Raw genomic sequence first — 18,471 nt, 5'->3', positions numbered from 1 at the left:
ATTCCATATGCTGACACCAAACCCAGATACTATTGCTGATGCTAAGTACTTCCTGACAGGAGCCTGGTATAGCTGTCCCCTGAGAGGCTCTGCAAGAGCCAGACCAATGCAGATTCTGAAGTGCACAGCCAAACATTGGACTGAGCGCAGGGTCCCCAATAGAGGAGTTAGAGAAAGAACTGAAGGAGCTGAAGGGGTTTGCAACCCCAAAGGAAGAACAACGATATCAACCAACCAGATGTGCCAGAGCTCCCAGGGACTAAACCACCAACCAGAGTACACAGTGGGTATCCATGGCTCCATCTGAATGTATAGCATAGGATTGCCTTATCTGGCATCATTGGGAGGGGAGCCCCTTGGTCCCGTGGAGGCTTGATGACCCAGGAGAGGGGAACACTAGCCCTGAGGTAGGAGTAGGTGGATGGTGGCAGAACCACCCTCATAGAGTCAGGGGGAGTAAGAAGGGGATAGGGGCTTGTGGAGGCGAAACTGGGAACAGGAATAACATTTGAAATGTAGATAAATAAAATAACCAATAAAAAAATAAGAAAGTTTTAAGATATTTGTGTTCATTTAATTCTCTGTAGTTTTCAAACATTAAAGTCCTCTACGGAAATAAATCTAGCAAGATTTATTTTCTTTATTTAAAATTTTTTAAAGATTTTTTCTTTAAACAAGAATACATTTAACTAATTTTTTCATTTTCTGCCCTATGTCTGCTTCCCGCCTTCTTCTTTGAACCTGAGTTCTAAGCAGGTGCTGCCTGAAGACAGTTAACAAAGCAGCCTGGGGGATTCACAGCTCTGTGGCTCAGGCAACATTAATTCTAAATGTCAGGCTAGCGGGCAGGCAGAAAATCTGGAGAAGCCATGCCTTATAACTGGCCAATAAGCCCATGGAAGAATAAAGCATAGTTTTTGACACCTGTTTAAAAGAAAAAAAATCAAAGAACAAAAGATAAACAGGCCGTACAGCTGGAAGCAGCTGAGGCATGGAGTAGCACCTGGAATTTCATCCTCCTGCCTCTGTTTATTAGCTGTGTGGACTGTCATTAATTCACCTACTTTTCTGTTCCTAAATACACAATGGGAGTACTAATTGCCTGCCCAATGGAGCAGGTGTGCGGATTAAGTGAAGTCATGTATGGAAAGCGACTGCCATGAAAAGAAAAGTCAGCATTAGCAAGTTTTAATAAAGCCTTTGAATGGAGACATGATCCAGTTTGAGAGACCAGATGTCCCCTTAAAACATCTTGCATCTATTCTTTATAGGACTGATGACAACATACAACCAACCATCCAAGAAAACATCTGGGAAAGTGAAACTTTGGCCTGTTTTGATAGAAATGATAATTGACTGGAACACTACAATGACTGGTCATGGATACCCTCACAAAGCCCTCTTAGTAATCTCTGTATCCCAGAGAGTCCATTTACCCCTGCAGGTTGTTCTTTAAATAACAGCACAGTACAGTGTTTTTTGTTTTGTTTTTGCTAAATTTCTGATGTAGGAAACTGTCCAAAATTTTGTGACAAGCTGGCAACTCACTGAACGATCAATCTGAAAGGAAATTTAGACTGCTGGATCAATCTTAGTTCACCTGTATGAGGGACAAGTGAGACACAAAGAACAGACCTGACTCTTTCAAGCATCAGGCATTCTTGCTAGTTTGTAGCCCATCCAATGGTAACCCAGCTCCAAATTTCCAGTCTTAACATTCTTTCTGTCACTCCTTGCAAGATGTAGCAGTGCTGCTTCGTACCTTGTCACAAAATGGTAGTAAAAGTTGACTTTTAGAAGATTTTGTAGGTTGTACATACATACCTTGTAGGCTTCTACTACTAAATTGTTGAGATTTGCAGCTTTGGATTCTATTTCACCAGCAATGGCACCAGGCAAAAGGGGCAGAAGGTCCTGTAAAACATGTGAGTCGTGGGTGCATAATATGATGGTAGCATGCAAACAGTGAGCAATTAAGACATTAAGCGTTTTATAGCCATTGGGAGGGCAAGCCATTATGTGAATGAAAAGAATATGGCAAAAAACACAAGCAAGCTAAGAGGAGAAGTGGTCTTGTGGTCTTGTGTGTCAATATGTATGTCCTGAATTACATGACCTCAAATCTAATTAGAGTTAGCTAAGCATTCTGAGGGCAAATACGTCGATGAAGTTCTATATTTTTTTCTGTATTTAGAGATCCAAAATCAACCCTTGCAAATTATTCAGACTGGGTCTACAATGTCTAAATACTTTAATATTATTTAAGCAGCATTCCCAGTTTTTTAGTTTCTAAACTTTGTTCCCATGTAACACAGGTAAGTGCTTAATATAAATCCTGTTCTGTGGAGTGACATGTTGGGACATCCTGGACCAGATGGAAGGTCACGTTAAGAGGTGATGAGGAAGATTCTAGGTATCTTTGAGAGAATGTGAGAATGAGCAATGGCTTCAAGGTCTACCTCAGAGGAAGTCTGTCTCATTAGAGTGAGGAATGATGGGAACAGGATTATGATGAGAACACAGTATGAAAGCATCAAGGTTCATGCTTTAAGTAATTTTCTTACTCATTGAGCATCACCAAGTTCTGTGTGCCAGCCAGACTTAGATTTAGTGATTTTAAAATCCATGTGTCACACTCTGACTGAACACTTGAGATGTTGAATTACTAGGCCACATAGTTTCATTCCTCTAGGAGCAATTTCACAAAGCACAATACATACGACACAATGGAGGTATGCCCAGGCACTACGAGGAGAAACAACAGCAAGCATTTCAGTCTTGGTCATGAGGGAGAATGGCTTCTAGGATTGGGGTGGATAGAGACCAAGAACCAGGGCACCAAAAATAGTTACAGCCTGATGAGTGTGTATGTGCACAGAACAATTAATTAGATGCACACCTAAAAGGAAAAGTGCAAGGCAGGAAACAGTTGGGAATGAGGCCAGTGAGACGGACAGAGGCCATATGGTCTCCTATGCCATATAGGAGACTTAAATGTTAAAAAACATAATATTTTACTTTAGGGAGTATTGTGGATATCTTTGTGATTTCAGTGGATTTTCTAGGTAGCCAGGTAGAGAATGAACCTGGGAGATAGCATGGAATGCTGGTTTATAAACTAGATAAACATGGTTTATAAAAAAAACAACCAAATGAAACGATCCCTCTAAGAGTAGGTCACAGCAGGGGCACCTGGAACTCTAGCAGAATCCAGGCATGGAGAGCCTAGTGATTCATTTTTTTGCTCACAAGTCAGTTAATAATAAATATAATTCTGTGTGTTATCAGTCAATGGCAGATTTACAAAAGGAGGGAGAAATTCTGGTGCCAATAACACATGAAGAAACATTAAGCAGAAGAGAAGCAGGAGGCAAAAGACACAAAAAACTGCATAGAATTTGAAGGTCAGTTCTTAGTCTAGAGGTTAAGAGCCCAGATTTTGAGTTGTTAGAAAACCAGACAAGCTTTTAACCTCTCTAAATGTTTGCTCATCTTAAAAGAAGCATGTTCACAATTCTTCCCTTGTTATATGGAGCCAAAATTACTAGAAGAATAGATGTTTTTAAGCTCAGAATCTGAAAATAGGTACGCACCAAACAGCAGCTGCTTGTGCCATTTTTCTAGTGGCTTTTAACCATTCAGTTTGGGCCAGAACTAAGTCATGTGAATATCAATTTCCTATTATGTTAAAAGATGATTGATTCCGTGGTATGTGTGCACATTTGTGGAAGCAGAGAATTACATTTTTTCATCATAGATTTTAAGGAAGTAGTGATACACTTAAATATGCATTTTCAGTTGATAGAAATGTCACATTAGGTATGAAGTAAACTAGTGAAGGAAACATCAGCTTTGTAGAAGGTAGAAATGAGTTTCAGCACTTGTTGAAATCAAAAGAAAATGTGGCTGCTCAAAGGCTTAAATACATAAATAAATGAATAAATGAAGGTGAAGCAGACAGGCCACTGTGAGAGGTTCAGAGTTGAGAGTAGAAGGAGAAGCAAAATTGTAAAGGAGACAAAGGTTGAGTGAAGAGAGGACAACTAAGGTCTCATGGTCTCATGGAAACAAGAAAGGGAAGAGACACTCAAAGACTGAAAGGACAGGAACACCCCATGCACAGCACACTTCTCTGTTGTGAGCTACATGGCATTTCCAGATTACTATTGCTGTTCAATGTCTGCTTTGCTTATGAGCCTCACATATACCAAAGGCTTCTGACAACGTCAGAAACTACTTTCATGTACAAGCCATTGACTGACTCAGTTACTTCCATGGCTTCTGCTGGTCCTTTGCTTCGTAATCTAGACCAAAGCTACGCGTGTTGGTGCCATTGAAAAACCAACGTATCTACAATACAATTCCTAAACTCAAGGCTCAGGGAAAATCATGGATGAAGGGACAGAATGATGTAGAATCTCTTGTGTACCACATGGTTGTCTTATTTGTTAATAAAAAGCAAAACAAACAAACAAACAAACAAAACACTATGGCCTATAGGAAAAGAATAAAAGGTGGGACATCTGGCAGGTGGAAAGGATTCTGGGATAGAGGCAGGCAGGGATTGGCCTGGGAACATGGAAGAGATCAGAATGTGGGAGCTGAACAGCTACAGAACAGTCACATGGCAGAACTTAGATTAGAATAAAAGGGATATTAAATTATGTGCTAATCTAGGAACAGCCAAAGCTTATAACCTAGGTATTTGTAAAAATATCTGAGTATCAGAGTCGTTATTCTGGGAGCCTGGGGCCAGGAGGAAAAACTGTGTTTTTACAGAAATATTATAAGAAGAAAGAACCAGATAGTGTGCTGAGGTAGTGTCTTCTAGTTATGAAAGTGAAGCTGTACTCATGAAATCTCAACAATATGGCTGACTAATGATGGTACCAATTGACATACCAACATGGATAGATAGGGGACCCAGTGTTAGAGAAAAAAGCTTCAGGCAAGTCAAAGGCTATGAAGAAGGAGAATCACTTTCCTCTAGGGAAGAGTCCCTGACAGGTGTTAGTAAATCATCCAATCCCAAGTCATCCCTGAACACATGAACATAAGAGCAACACTAAAATAGCAGGACATATAATATATATATTATGCATATATTATGCATATATGTGCATGTGTTTAACAATAATAAGGAAGAGGTTATGGATTTGAGAGGGAGTTGGGGGCATGTGGGAGTTGAGGAGAGGAAGGGAGTAGGAATGATGTAATTACAGTGCTCATGTATGAAATTCTTCAAAAATAATTAAACAAATTAAAAAAAAGACAGATGCTATTTTCCAGTCTTAGCCTATTTTAACGACATGGCCATGGGCCTGGTACTAGCAGGAAAGATACAGAGTTGGAGTATAAAAAACTTCCATCTGATAGCAGTCTCCCAATATTGTTGCATTCAGTAGCAGCTTGGGTGTCAAGCTGTGCTTGTATGTATTGAGTATAGTTCTCATACAGTTTGCAATGCCCACATGTAATAGTTCTAGGTGTCATGGACAGAATATGCACCTAAGTGCTAACATAAGATACTATCAAGTTCACCTTAATTGAATCTAGATCTCCACTTCTGAAAACTCCCCTCACTTTAACCAATCCAAGCATTTTAACTTTGATATTGCAGATGTGAACATACCTTGTACCAATGAAACTGCTTTCCTTGAACTGCAAAAATGACATTTATGTTGTTGTCTATTAACTTTTCGGAAAGTTGACCTAATGATGGATGTTCCTGTAATGCACAATGAAGGAAAGAAGGGAGTAAAGTTCAGCAGCTCAGTCTCATCCATCTCCAGACTTTTAGTACGGAAAAAAATTCCATGTGATTCAGAATAACAACACATTTACTTGTTTGTGACAGTCAAGGAACATTTAAACTCTCTTCAAATGCAAGACCAATATGAATGAAGTCAGGATATCTTGCAAGCAGAACTCCATAAAAGTCTACAACTTAGAAAAGTAAAGTGGGTCAAATTCACACACTAAAGGGAGAATCAGAGCTCTGTTAACATTGGATGGAAACAGATGTAACTGGAAGATAATGTAATACTCAACAGAAGAGACAGGCCATTGACAGTGCATTCTGAGGTGAAACTGGGCAAGATCTGAGGTGTAATTATATGTAAGTATATGTATGTGTATGTGTGTGTATATGTATATGCATATGTATATATACACACATATGTAGATATATACACACCCATTGTGTAAGCAAACACACATCTGTGAACACATTTGTGTGTGTGTGTGTGTGTGTGTGTGTTTGTGCACATATGCATCTGCTTTGACTCCTGACATAACATAAACTCTCTTTTCAAGTAGGAAACCATGTGGTTTTTGTTTGGATAACAGAAACTTTCGGTTCTATCCTGCAACATGTGCAGAGATCTACTTTTACAGTCACTGGTTAATTGGAAAGATGACAATATTACATTAAATTAGAAAGATATATTTAGTAGATACTCTCACATCACTTAGGATTTCTATTTTAACATATTCCACAGAGTACATATTAATGACATATTTATTATTATGCTTGGTTTTAGGTGTACTATGAACACACTTCACCTGGGTAATAAAGCATGAAAAACTAAGTGTAGCTTTTCTTGTTTGTTGGTTTTGTTTTGTTTGTGTGTATGTTTTTGTGGTGGTGGTGGTTATTAGAAAGCTAGGGATGAGTTAGAAAAGGAAATACACTCTAGTTCAAGGAGAAGAATGCTGTTCATGGTAGAGTTCTTGCCTAGTGTGCAAACAATACTGGCTTCAAGTCTCAGCAACGCCCTCCCATTTCACCCTCCTGATCGACAACTCCAGAACTTGCTATTTACAGTTATATAGTTAGGCATAGCACTATTATTGTTTCTTTTCAAATGTTCTTCTAAGAGTTAAAATTTCTCACACAATAGATTCATAATTAGACATCCCCCAGAGAAATGCCAGACTCCACTTCTGTGGCCTCTAGATATGCATTTGTGGCTACTTGTAGGAGCCGAGGGTTGTGTTACGAGCCTACCTAGCTTCAAGTAGGTCAGGGTCAAGTTTTCTATAGTTTCTGTACCAGGTTACACCTGCCAATGCTAATTTCTTTATCTGGAAACTATGAGCACCTAGTAATAAAAGTAAATTATTAGTCTTATGTATAGCCAATGTTCTGTGGCCCACATTTTAAATTTATACATATGGACGAAGATACAGCCTTTAAAAAATACTACTAGGGTAGCAAGTATGTTTGGTGTTAGAACATTTGCTTAGCACATATGAGACCCTGGGCTCAACCTGAAGGAGACATCAGAGCAAATACTCTGTATTTATTTTCATTAGTTGCATTTAGATGTGATATGAAACCAATTCATGAAGAGGCCCAAAAAGTGTTAGTACATGGGCTTGCATAAGAAAAATTCTGCCTAAAGCAATTCTTAGGAATGTAACTTTAAAGTAATAGAAAAAAATACCACCTAAATATAAATTGCCCAGCCAAATTCCTATTCCTGTTCCTAATAAAGTATATGGCCTTAAAATAGATTTGTGTCAGTTTGCGTAATACCAGTTAAGCTACAGGGAATAAGTAAAAAGCAAGACCAATCTAGATACATTGGGAATATTATTTTAATAGTAATAGTTACTTTTAAAATATTTTTGCTTTGACAAAAAATAATGACAGTTTGCCAAGCACCTACTCTTCTTACTTTTAAAAACATTTCATTTAAAATAAGAAAAAAAACTCACATGTTTTTAACTAGCTTATGCTTCATTCACATAAAGTCAATATTTGAATATGTGAGGAGCTTTAGGAGACTTTTAAATTTCTTTTCCCCTTCCATAAACAGGAAGTCACGTTAACCAAAATTATATAAAGTGTGAGTCTAGAATATTCATTCGAATTAGTTAGAAGCTCACTGAAAAGGTTCACCAGACTTTTAAGCTTTAAAAAAAACATTGTTTTATTGCCTCTGAAGAGAAATCTGTTTTAAAAGAAAAATCCCAAGTACCTCAAGGCAGATATTTTAGATTATAAATGTCTAACACATGTTTAAATAAACCACTGTTGACAAGTGGCTATGGATTAATGGCCATTTCTGAAGCCTCCTCACCTCTCCTCAATGAAGTGTTTTATTTTTTAAGCATTTTATCTTATATATCTTTTCTTTCTGCTAGTAGGAGAACATACTCCCTCTCAACTGCCCTGTCCTGGTGATGTCATGACTCCTCGAATCTAGCACATACTACCCTCCCCCACCCGCCTTCCAACCCATTACATATTGCTTATCTAAACTCTGAAAATAATTAATGGAGATAAAGTGCATTTCAGAGGCAAAGGGAGAAGGGATGGAACATGCCAGGAGTATTGCTAAGTCATTAAGCTTGTGGGAAGGGACTTATAAATGTCAGAAGGGAAAAGAGGTCAACGGGGAACACTTTCAGTCAAATAGATTACTGCAGTCAAATAGATTACTGTGCTGGAAATACAGTTGAATTATAATAATGTGCATAGCCAAGGGGGCAAAGAAAGTACTAAAGATTTTCTTCATTCTAAGTAAAATGAATGCAAGAAGTAAGGTGAGTTAAGAGTTTGTAAACTCATTATAGTTTGAAAACTATAATAAGATATTGAAAGCTTCACTTTTTTAGTGAGTTTTTATTTTAGAGCGAGGTAGGCAAACTGGAAACAGTGTGATAATGAAGGCATCTGGAGATGAAAACTTGGAACATATGTTGTCCATTTACTTCTGTCTCAGAAGCCTGGGTTTTCAGCACATGGCAGATCCTGGTAACCTCAAAGGGCAGGCTGGGCAAAAGTAAGGCTACCAACATTTGGGGATGAACAAATGTCTTTGTTTTGAGTGTGTCTGTAGAGAGGGTCCTATGCAAAACAGTTTGTACAGAGTGTCCCATGCAATAGAGAATATGAACCACAATGTCTGACTACCCAAAGAGCAGTATCCCTTCCTCTGTGCTATGATAACTAAAATGTCTTTGACATGAAAACGTCCTCTTAAAAGTTAAGTCTCCCAAAGAAAATCAAGAACAGGTGATCTGGACAGAGCAATGATGCTGGAGTTATATCTCCCAGCTCTGCAACGGCCAGTTCTGCCCTTAATTTGGATCTTAAATGTCTTTCAACAGCCCACATGGTGCAAGACACCGTGAAGCTAGTGGGTAACAGTGGAACCTTTGACTGATAGAATTTTTGAGGCCAACGGGGCATGCCCTGTAGGGTCTCTTTCCATCTATTGCTGCCTGGCTATAAGGTAAGCAGTTTTGCTACCATAGTCATGTGATCGGGACAAATTTTCATGGACAACAATTTGCCAAACTGAGGATCAAAATAAACCCTGTCTCTTTACAAGACAAGCATATCACGTATTATAGGGGAAGGGATGGTGACTGGCAAACTATGTGACCAGGATACAGGATTAAGATATCTAAGGTCCTGTCTCTGTGTGAGTAAGACATATAGAAATACTAGTTTACACTTCTCAGAATTATGGTGGTACTTAACAAACTATTGAATAAAAGGGCTTTGCTTCAGGATTCTGTAATTACTAAATCCATACCACAGTGAGAAGTGGTCCAGGTCTTAATGGCTCACTGGCTGGCATTTACCGCAGGCCCTTCAAGGAGTAGGGTGGGATTGTCTTCAGTATTGACTGTTACCTTAATTACCCAAGAGAAGTAAAACAGCATCTCTACCTGGCCTGTGAGGTTGTGCTTTGGACAAGGAAAAGGACACGCATAAAATGATAACTTGCTAAAAAGTTTTAAATAAAAGACTGCTACCAGTAAACGTTGTAGGCATGGTCTTCCGTGTGCTTTGGCAGATCTGTCTCACTCACTAACCCTGTGACCCTGGCTCTTGGCGTGTTTGTATGTCTCTTAGACCTCATATGACGTCAACTGTAATCATGAAATTCTGCTTAGTATAGGAGGGCAAGGACTATCAATCCTTGTAAGCTTTCTAAAAAGAATGGAAATAGGTATTTTCTGCTTAAATGTTTTAACCCAAACATTTAATTTTAGCAAGGTAGTTTATCCTATATCTTGCAAATGAAATTTAAACATTTTTTAGACACTAGTTGAATCCCTTTCCAGAGGTTCTAAAGAAGCAGAGCCAGGTTCCTGTGGTCCTGGAATAGGTGATTTCTGCATGTAACATTTGCTTTCAATTAAGAGTAAGTTCAGTTAGGTATTGTTTGCAGAGATCATTTCCTGGCTACTTTTCTGAGAACATGTAAAGCATTCAAATGGGGTTTCATAAAATAACTGAAAAATGTTCTCAGCATGTTTTAAGTTTTAAAGCACATAGTACAGTATTCTGCTAATAAGTGTTTTGCTGGTTTTAGAACCCCACAAGATAAAAACAACATTTGTTAAAAACTGCATAAAAACTGCAGAAGATTTCAAGCTTTCTAGAAATACTTGAGCACCAAAGAATGTCTTTTTATTAATGCATCCAAGACACATGCTGAGACATGAAAGTATACTTAACACTTTTTGATGTTGAGGAGCCCATTTCTTAATCAACAGCAGCAAAAACAATTAACTAAATTTCTTTACTAAACAAATTTCTTTATTAAAGGACTGCGAGTCTTTGCTTAAATGGAAATTGTATGATGCCATATTAGTTATAAATGCATTCGTGACCTTGAATGTTAAGGAAAATCCATTTTTAGTAAAAAAAAAAGAGCGCTGAAATAAATATAACTTTATAAAAGTTTGTTAACTCATGTAGCTAAGCTATGAATTAAAATAACCAACTGTGTTCTTAACTTTGCTTCATTCATTGGCAGGAAATAAAAGGGTAATAATGGTAACTGTTTAGAGTTGTAATCATAAATTTCACGCTGCGTGCAAAGTGTTTGCAAAGGTGCTTTCAGTCAGTGTGTAGTTATTGTGATTAGCATGGGTTACAATGGCCTTCCTGTAACGGTTATAACCCAAAAGTATAACTTTGGACCTGTGATTTAGAAACACAACAGGCATTTAATCCCTTATCTCCCTTGATATAAGACAGTCTAAAGTCTTTGGGCCAAAAGTCTAGTATAATTACTGGCAATGATTTTTGGAGATGAGGCTAAAAATCAGAGTATTTGATTTCTTCCTTAACTGATACAAAATTTAGAATTCTTTCATAGTACTTGGTAGGCAGAATGGGTAGACATATGCCTAGAGTTGGGATCAAGGTAGCCTGAGACACACAGGTTTCAGAGTCATTCATTGTACATTTTACACATGGGCATAAAACCAAGGAGTCACTCCAATGCACCAGCTCCTTTTGCTTTTGTTCTTTTTGTTTTTTGCCAGTGTGGCTAGCAACGAGAAATTTCAACAGGAGCATTCTTTAGAATACAAATCTGGGATAACCCTAAATGAAGGCATTCTTTGAATTATTATCAAGTACACCCAATAAATTACAAGAGTGACAAATGTTAGAGTCATTCCTCTAAATATACAGACCTGTCTTCGCAAGGTTATAAAATATAACCTAGGTCTAATATAATGACAGCACCTTATTTTTGCCCAAAGTTCCTTCCTGGACGAGCCACAACATCCACTTAAGTATACCGATGAAGGCATGATGTCAGTAACTTTGCAAGACTTTGGTAGAATAACAGGACTTGTGTATCATGCCATTGTCATGTCTCCTTTAAAAAGCTTTCCTGTTTCAGAACAGAGCAGCTCCTCCTCCTTTTTCCTCTTCCATTGCTAAGAAACACATTGGATCTCTAACCTAGATTAAATGACGCCGACGAGAAAGAAAGCTAGATAAGAAATGAATAACAGAAGAGAAATATAGCTACATAGGAGAGAATTGGCAAATTCAAAGATACCCCTAGAGTTATTCTGAAGCCTGGATTTTCTAAAGATTGAATTTATTATATTTTATTTTATTGTTTGAAACAGAATCTACTGCATCCAGGTTGGTCATGAACTTGCTATATGTCTGAAGATGGTATTCAATTTCTGATCTTCTTGCCTCTACCTTCTGAATGCTAGAATTAGAGGCATGAACTCCCATGCCTAGTTTATGTGGTACTCGGCAATGGAGCTTGTGAATTGAGAAATTTGTCAGTTTTCTTCAAACGTGTGCAAGTAAATTGCTGTCAACATCATACACAAATGATATCTTGTTGCCCTTTTTATTTTTATATCTGCAGTTAGCTAATGCTAGGGGAAATGTGGTGGTAAATGTGGCATTTAAATACATGATTCAAATCTTATGCTAAGTTTTGGGAAGTAATTCAGACAACTTGCATCCCTCAAGCAGCCCTACACAAAAAAATGTGTGGCAGAGGGAAGATGAGCCATGAGGGTGCACAAAGCCTGCCCTGTTTTGTGCTTCTCATGATCTTTATTTAGTTTATTTAGTATTATATTCTGAAGATTATTCAGGCCATTTCCATTTCTCTCATTACTTATTATTCTATTTATAGATACCAAACGCATAGAAGTAGCTTATTTCCACAAAGCAAAGCCTTGTTTTTCTTTCTTTATAAGACCTCTGAATCACATGAAAATAAGCCCTTATTATCACTTTATTTGAAAAAAATAAAAACTCAAAACCAAAAAAACCTCTGCAGTTCTTAGTAGCTTGTCAGAGTCAGATACTAGACAGTATCAGCGACATTTAGACATCAACTTTCTCAACCAGTAATTGTAGTGTATTCTGCTCCATAGGTGTTGGTTCCTGGCCCATCTTGGTTTTGCAACTTGCTTTTAGGTAATTTCCTAGGACAAGAGTGGCTGAATTGACAATTTTAACTTTCATTTTAGCCTAAGAGGTCATCATAGCTAGGAAAGGCTGTTGCTACATTACCATGGTTGTTGATTTGACGTAGACATTGTTTTTAAGATGGCAGTTTCCGTCATTTGGCACCACTATGCCTGCCAATTTGCTGTCAAGAGCGAGATGTGATGTCTGGTCTGTCATCACCAGCAGCAATCTTTTAGCTTCTTTTCGCCATCCAATATGACTCTTAAAATAAACATGTAATTAGACCTTGTACAATGACATGGATCTCACTGCGGTCTTTACCTCAAGTAAACGATATGTTTGAATTGACAAACATTGTCAGGCTTGAATGATGTACTGTCTCTAAAATAGCATGCCTAAGTATTTGTTTACCCTTCTTTCCCTCACTATCATCTGGCCACTCTAGTTCCTGACTATAGGGGCACATGGTCCACTGAAGGAAGAATAAACCAAATGACATGACAGGAGTGGGACACAAGACTTTCTGGCTCTGTCTTAAGGTGTGTACAAGAAAAAAGCATTCTCTTTGTTAAATCTTATCTTCTCTCTATAGTTGTTTCCCAACCTGGTTCCATTATCCCAGCATATAGCAAAATGAATCTCAATAGTGATAAGAAGTTAGATTTTTTTAAAATGTATTTCTTCACACTGTTTCCACTCCACAAATCAACTAGAACATAAAACTCTTGCCCCCTCATCTACATCTGAGCACTTATGCACCCAGTATGCCAAACTAACTTACCTCACAGACAGCAGCCTGAAGCATGGCATCAAAACCTCCTTCAGGAGTGTCTATGTTTCCAGAGATCTTTTGTCTGTGGACTGCTTTTTCAAACTCAGTGATGTTTTCTGTCAGAGACAGCACATGAATGTATCCATGGGGAGGCATACAGTCTAAATTGTAGTCACTGTGTGGGAAAAGGAAGTTCAAAGTCTAGTTTTCTGTGCTTCCTTAAAATTTTCAAAGCACTATTAACAGTCAGATTAGGTAGTTGCTGTAAGAAAGAAATGGGTGGGGAAATTTTTATAACAGAAAGTCTGTAAGACTGAAGAATTTAATGTTGGTGAACACTTAATGTTTGTGAGTAGAATATAGAACTATAAGGTTTGATCTTCAAAACTCAAGATTCTATGTATTTCATGAACACAGGACAATGAAGTATTTTAATATGCTAATGACGGCTGAATTTTGAAGAGGAACCTAAGAATTTGTACTAATTTTCTATCACAGTTGGTCTTGGAGCTGATGAGAAATACATCCAGGGAGATAATTAGGGAATTCAGCTTAAATAGCATATTGCATTTTTATTTCTAAAAAGATATCATACTAATTTTGAAAATGAAGCTTGCTGTGGAACTATTAGTGAGCAGTAAAACTTATGAGAATGACTTTGGTAACACTCTGGCAACTCAGAAAGAGACTCATTCCTCAGGTAGGCTCTCCTTCAGGGAGATTGTTCAAGCTCCACATAATGTTACCCAAGCCCTAGGGAGGCGGAGGTGTCAGGATTGAGAATTCTGGGTCAGTCTAAGCTACAAAGTAACACCTGATCACAGAAAACCTTATGAATGAATGAATAAAGAAATGGAGAAGGCTTCTCAATGTCCTCTAAAAGATAAGTCAATACCATTTTGTCTAATTGATAGCTATTTCTTCAAGTTTGAATGTGTAGAGTGAAAAGATTGGAGCAGTTTATAGAAATAGAAAATTCCTTTAAGAAAATGATTTATGGGACAAGAGGTTTACAGAGTCATTTCTCTGAAATTTTAACAAGTGATATACTATGTATAAACTTGCATGCTTGGAGTTAGTTTTCTTTGCTTGGGGAAGCAGGTACTATTTAGAATCAAATTCATATTTTTTGATCTATAATCTTTGAGACAGTTGGTTACCTCATTAACAATGCAAGTATACACTATCACAATATAGTAAGATGTCAATGTAATATTGTGATGATAAATAGTATAAAATGTGCCAAACCTAAAAGCAACAAATTTGGAGCAACCACAAAAGAGGAATATACAATATCCAGAGGTATTTATATGTATGTCAGCCTTATTGGTGTAAATTCATACAAAAGTACTAGTAAAAGGTAAGGTTTTCTCCTATGACAAAAAGCAAATAAACAATATTTGAGGAACTATAACTTAAATGTTTTGAGAGAAACATACTCAAATACTTCAAATACTTTTAACTTTTATTTAAGAAGACAGTATTTTGAAACACGGTAAGTCTTCATATAAGAACAAACAACATAAGAAAGATTCTTTTACTATTATTCACAAGAAACATATTAGATACCTGCACTGATTGTGGATCCTTTCCGGGTGGATACTAATGTACGGTGAGACAGTTTTATCCACATATGAGCCAAAACCAAGACGGAAGTCATGGGAAAAAAGGGCCATTTTTTTAGATAAATCGTTTCCAACGGAATTCAATTTTTCTATATTATTGTGCATTGATGCTGACACATCAACCAGATAATAAAGATCCACAGGGTACTTCTTCAGAGGACGGATTTTTAGCATAAAATTAGCTTCGGCCCCTAATTCAAAGAAAGAAAAACATTGTGTAGTCTTCATTCACACAACTCAGATGTCAGTAAGTCAGTGACATTTTCATTTGTATTTGGTGTGTGTGTAAGCACACTTGTCACAACATACATGCTGAGGTTAGACAACAATTTGCAGGAGTCAGAATCAGTTCTGTGCTTCTGTCCTGTGGATCCCAGGGATTGAACTAGAGTGGTCAAGTGTAACAAGCACCTGTAGTCACTGAGTCATTTTAGTGGCTTGCTGTGATATTTTATTATGTAGCATAATTATCGTAAGTTTACACACTATCAAGATTCTTTTCCTATTGTGCGACTGCCACTGTGTATCACTGTGTACATGACTCACTACTGGATAGAGGCAACTTAGGTTAGATTGTTTGCTCTCACAGATTAGAGGATACAGCCAGTTATCTTGGTGGAGATGGCATGGTAGTTGGAGCAGCAGGAGCTCAATGACCCACTATACCAGCCATATCCTTTCAAAACAGTGTCAGAAGCTGAGGACACAGTGTTCAAACAAAGAGCCATGAGGGATGTTTCAGGTCTAAACTACAGGAGTGCATTTCTGACAATTCAGAATTGCCATCAGAGCTGGGAAAGCACAGTGCAAAATAATAAGCAGCCTTCTGTCTGAAAAAAAGGTTTAGGTGGCTGAGCTCAGGGAACGATCTGAGGCAAATCAGAAAGACGCCTTAAGAAAGATGATCTTTTGCTCTATGTAGATGTTAATTCATGCTTCTGCAGTAGGGGACCTTTGTCAATGAGATGTGAACCCTTTGGTATTTGGCAGTACACGAAGCTCTTTGAGATAATGAGTGACACATTATGAATCAGCTGACGAGCTTCTTCCAGTAGATTATTAATTCAACATGCAGAGAGGCTTCAGTAAATGTGTGCTGAAAAAAGATCACAGAGGCCTTGAGCAAAATAACTGAACTGGAAGAGATAGTCACCGCAAAGACAGGTAGAGTTGCCTAAGGGCACCTGTCTGTTGTGCAGGTTATTTAGTTCTTGGCCACGTTATGATTTGACATAGGACATGGATTATTCAGAGATTCTAGGTCTGTATTTAAGATACGCAAGGAACAGTCACCTACTTAAACTGTGTTAATTTCATCTTTTAAAACAATTAAGTTAAATAATCTTAAATCATTACTGCTTGTTCACAGAGAACATTTTGACTGGGAAATATTTATAAAACCAAATTATAATCTGTAGTCCACATAGTCAGTGGAATGATATACTTAAAAGATTTCCCTAATCCATGAATTGTTCTTGTATTTTCCTTTAAATTCTTTTACAATTCCAATGTTATTTAGTCTGAACTATCTAGCTTATCAAAATAACAAGGCTTTATTGGTAGATAAAAACAAATGTAGAAAAAGAGGGATGTTCACTTGTTTTCAGTTTGCTGCCTGAGTAGCAAACCCTATGCATGTAGTGCTCTGAGCTCTGCATCCCAGAAGTTTGGAAGGAAAAGTGAGGCAGGCATAATCTTGCCTCATCCATTTTCTCAGTCCACTTTAGGAGCTGGGCTGTCTTTAGAGAGCATTTACTCTATTCATCCTTTGGGCCCACACTAACAAGTACCAGTAGAAACACTGTAGTTAAAGTGGGAAATTGAATACAGGAGAATATCAGAAATTAGTATACAGGGTCAGATTAAAAATAGAAACAGACACGGAACACAATTGGAGAGCATAGCTCATGCAGAAGGGCTTGAACTTAACACAGAGCTCAGCATTTAAGAAATAGAAAAATTGCGTGATTGGTTTTATGACGGTTGATTTGGGCATATTGCTAAAGGCCTCAGGCATCAGCCATATGGTGTTTTTATCTTGGTGGATCATTGTAGTTTATGGTGGTTCTGTCTCACAATGAATGACTCTCTGTTTTTAGAGATGATACTACACATGTCAGTTTTTTCAGCAGACTGTGCAGGGAGCTCAGCAAAAGTGTGCTGGTGACCTCAGTGGAAGGCAGTTTGTGCAACAGCTGCAAAGGTTTCCTTGGGGGCCTAAGCTATTGAAGGCACTCCAGGCAAATGCCAGCTACACAGGAGTCCCGTGCTGACAAGATTTGTTCACAGCCTAGCAAAATCTCCTTTCACTGGCTCAGCAAAGAAGAGGTGATGAGAAAGCCTTGGAGATCACTGTGACAGGATCCTGGATTATCTAGATGTTGGCCTCAGCATAGGTACCTGGATCAGTCCTCAACATGGGCTAAGACCCCAATAAGACAAGTTGACATTTAAAAGTAAAACTCTCTGTACTTTGGTCTTTTAGTCATTGCCCAGAGGAACACTAGTTCCTATACTTACATTTCCAGACCCTTGAACTGCAAGTGAAGTTTTGCCAGTTCCGGGTAGATAGCCCTGTACAGGTTAACCTCAAATCTCACTTTGCTTGTTATAGTGGAATCAAATTTGTATTCCCATGCCTTCCTTGCCTGCAAACTTCAGGCATTATCCATAATGTGCTCTCGTGATGCCTTTGGATTATGCAATTATATACGAGGAGAAAAATGGCTATGGGTTTTGTATTATAGAGAAATGTGTATAGATCTGTTACTTAAGACCTGTGGCTGTCACCCTTGCAGGGTTGTTAATGCAAGTAGCAATGTCGGGGTAACTGTGGAGATGAGTTATGCAGACATAGATGTAATGCATTCATATACTCAACAAACATATACATTAGCTGATCAAACAATTCTTTAATTGAAAGTTGACCAAGTTACTCTTAAGTCCATTATTTACACTCAACCTAAATGAGATTGCATGGAAACTTCAGGGCATCTAAATTATATAATCCCATAATGTCCTATTTAATTAAAAATTGGCCACCTAGCTTGGTGTGCTAAGGCTTGTCTTGTTTCCCAGGATCGCTAGCAAAGGAACTATGAGAGTAACAGCAGAACTGTGCTGGTGGACCATGGAATTCTGGGCTGAAGTGGCAACACTTCATGCTCATCAAACAGTTTTTGGTGCTATGCAGTGGCTTAAAACAAAGAGAGTAACAATGGTGGGGAAGGAACAGAAGTGAGAGCTCATCACTCTTGATTTTTCCTTCTACAAGAATAGCCTCCTGGACCAAAGACATAGCTCAGTGGTTAAGAGCATTAGCTGTTCTTCTACAGGACTCAGATTGGATTTCCAGAACCCACATG

The 18,471-nt window shown here is 38.0% G+C and overlaps 1 protein-coding gene across 1 annotated transcript in view; it reads right to left on the bottom strand.

The window, feature by feature from the left end:
- Itgb8 (integrin subunit beta 8) overlaps positions 1-18,471 on the bottom strand; it is a 79,499-nt gene that overhangs the window by 16,089 nt on the left and 44,939 nt on the right. Inside the window, exons 4-8 of the mRNA XM_032908342.1 lie at positions 15,051-15,297; positions 13,491-13,656; positions 12,812-12,970; positions 5,633-5,728; positions 1,825-1,914 (exon numbers count right to left, since the gene is read on the bottom strand). Coding sequence (XP_032764233.1) covers positions 1,825-1,914; positions 5,633-5,728; positions 12,812-12,970; positions 13,491-13,656; positions 15,051-15,297 — 758 coding nt within the window. The remainder of the gene's footprint in view (positions 1-1,824; positions 1,915-5,632; positions 5,729-12,811; positions 12,971-13,490; positions 13,657-15,050; positions 15,298-18,471) is intronic.

This window comes from Rattus rattus, chromosome 7, assembly GCF_011064425.1.
Source record: "Rattus rattus isolate New Zealand chromosome 7, Rrattus_CSIRO_v1, whole genome shotgun sequence".
Lineage (NCBI taxonomy): Eukaryota > Metazoa > Chordata > Mammalia > Rodentia > Muridae > Rattus > Rattus rattus.
Note: the sequence above shows the minus strand (reverse complement) of the source record. Positions and strands in the feature narration are given on the sequence as shown.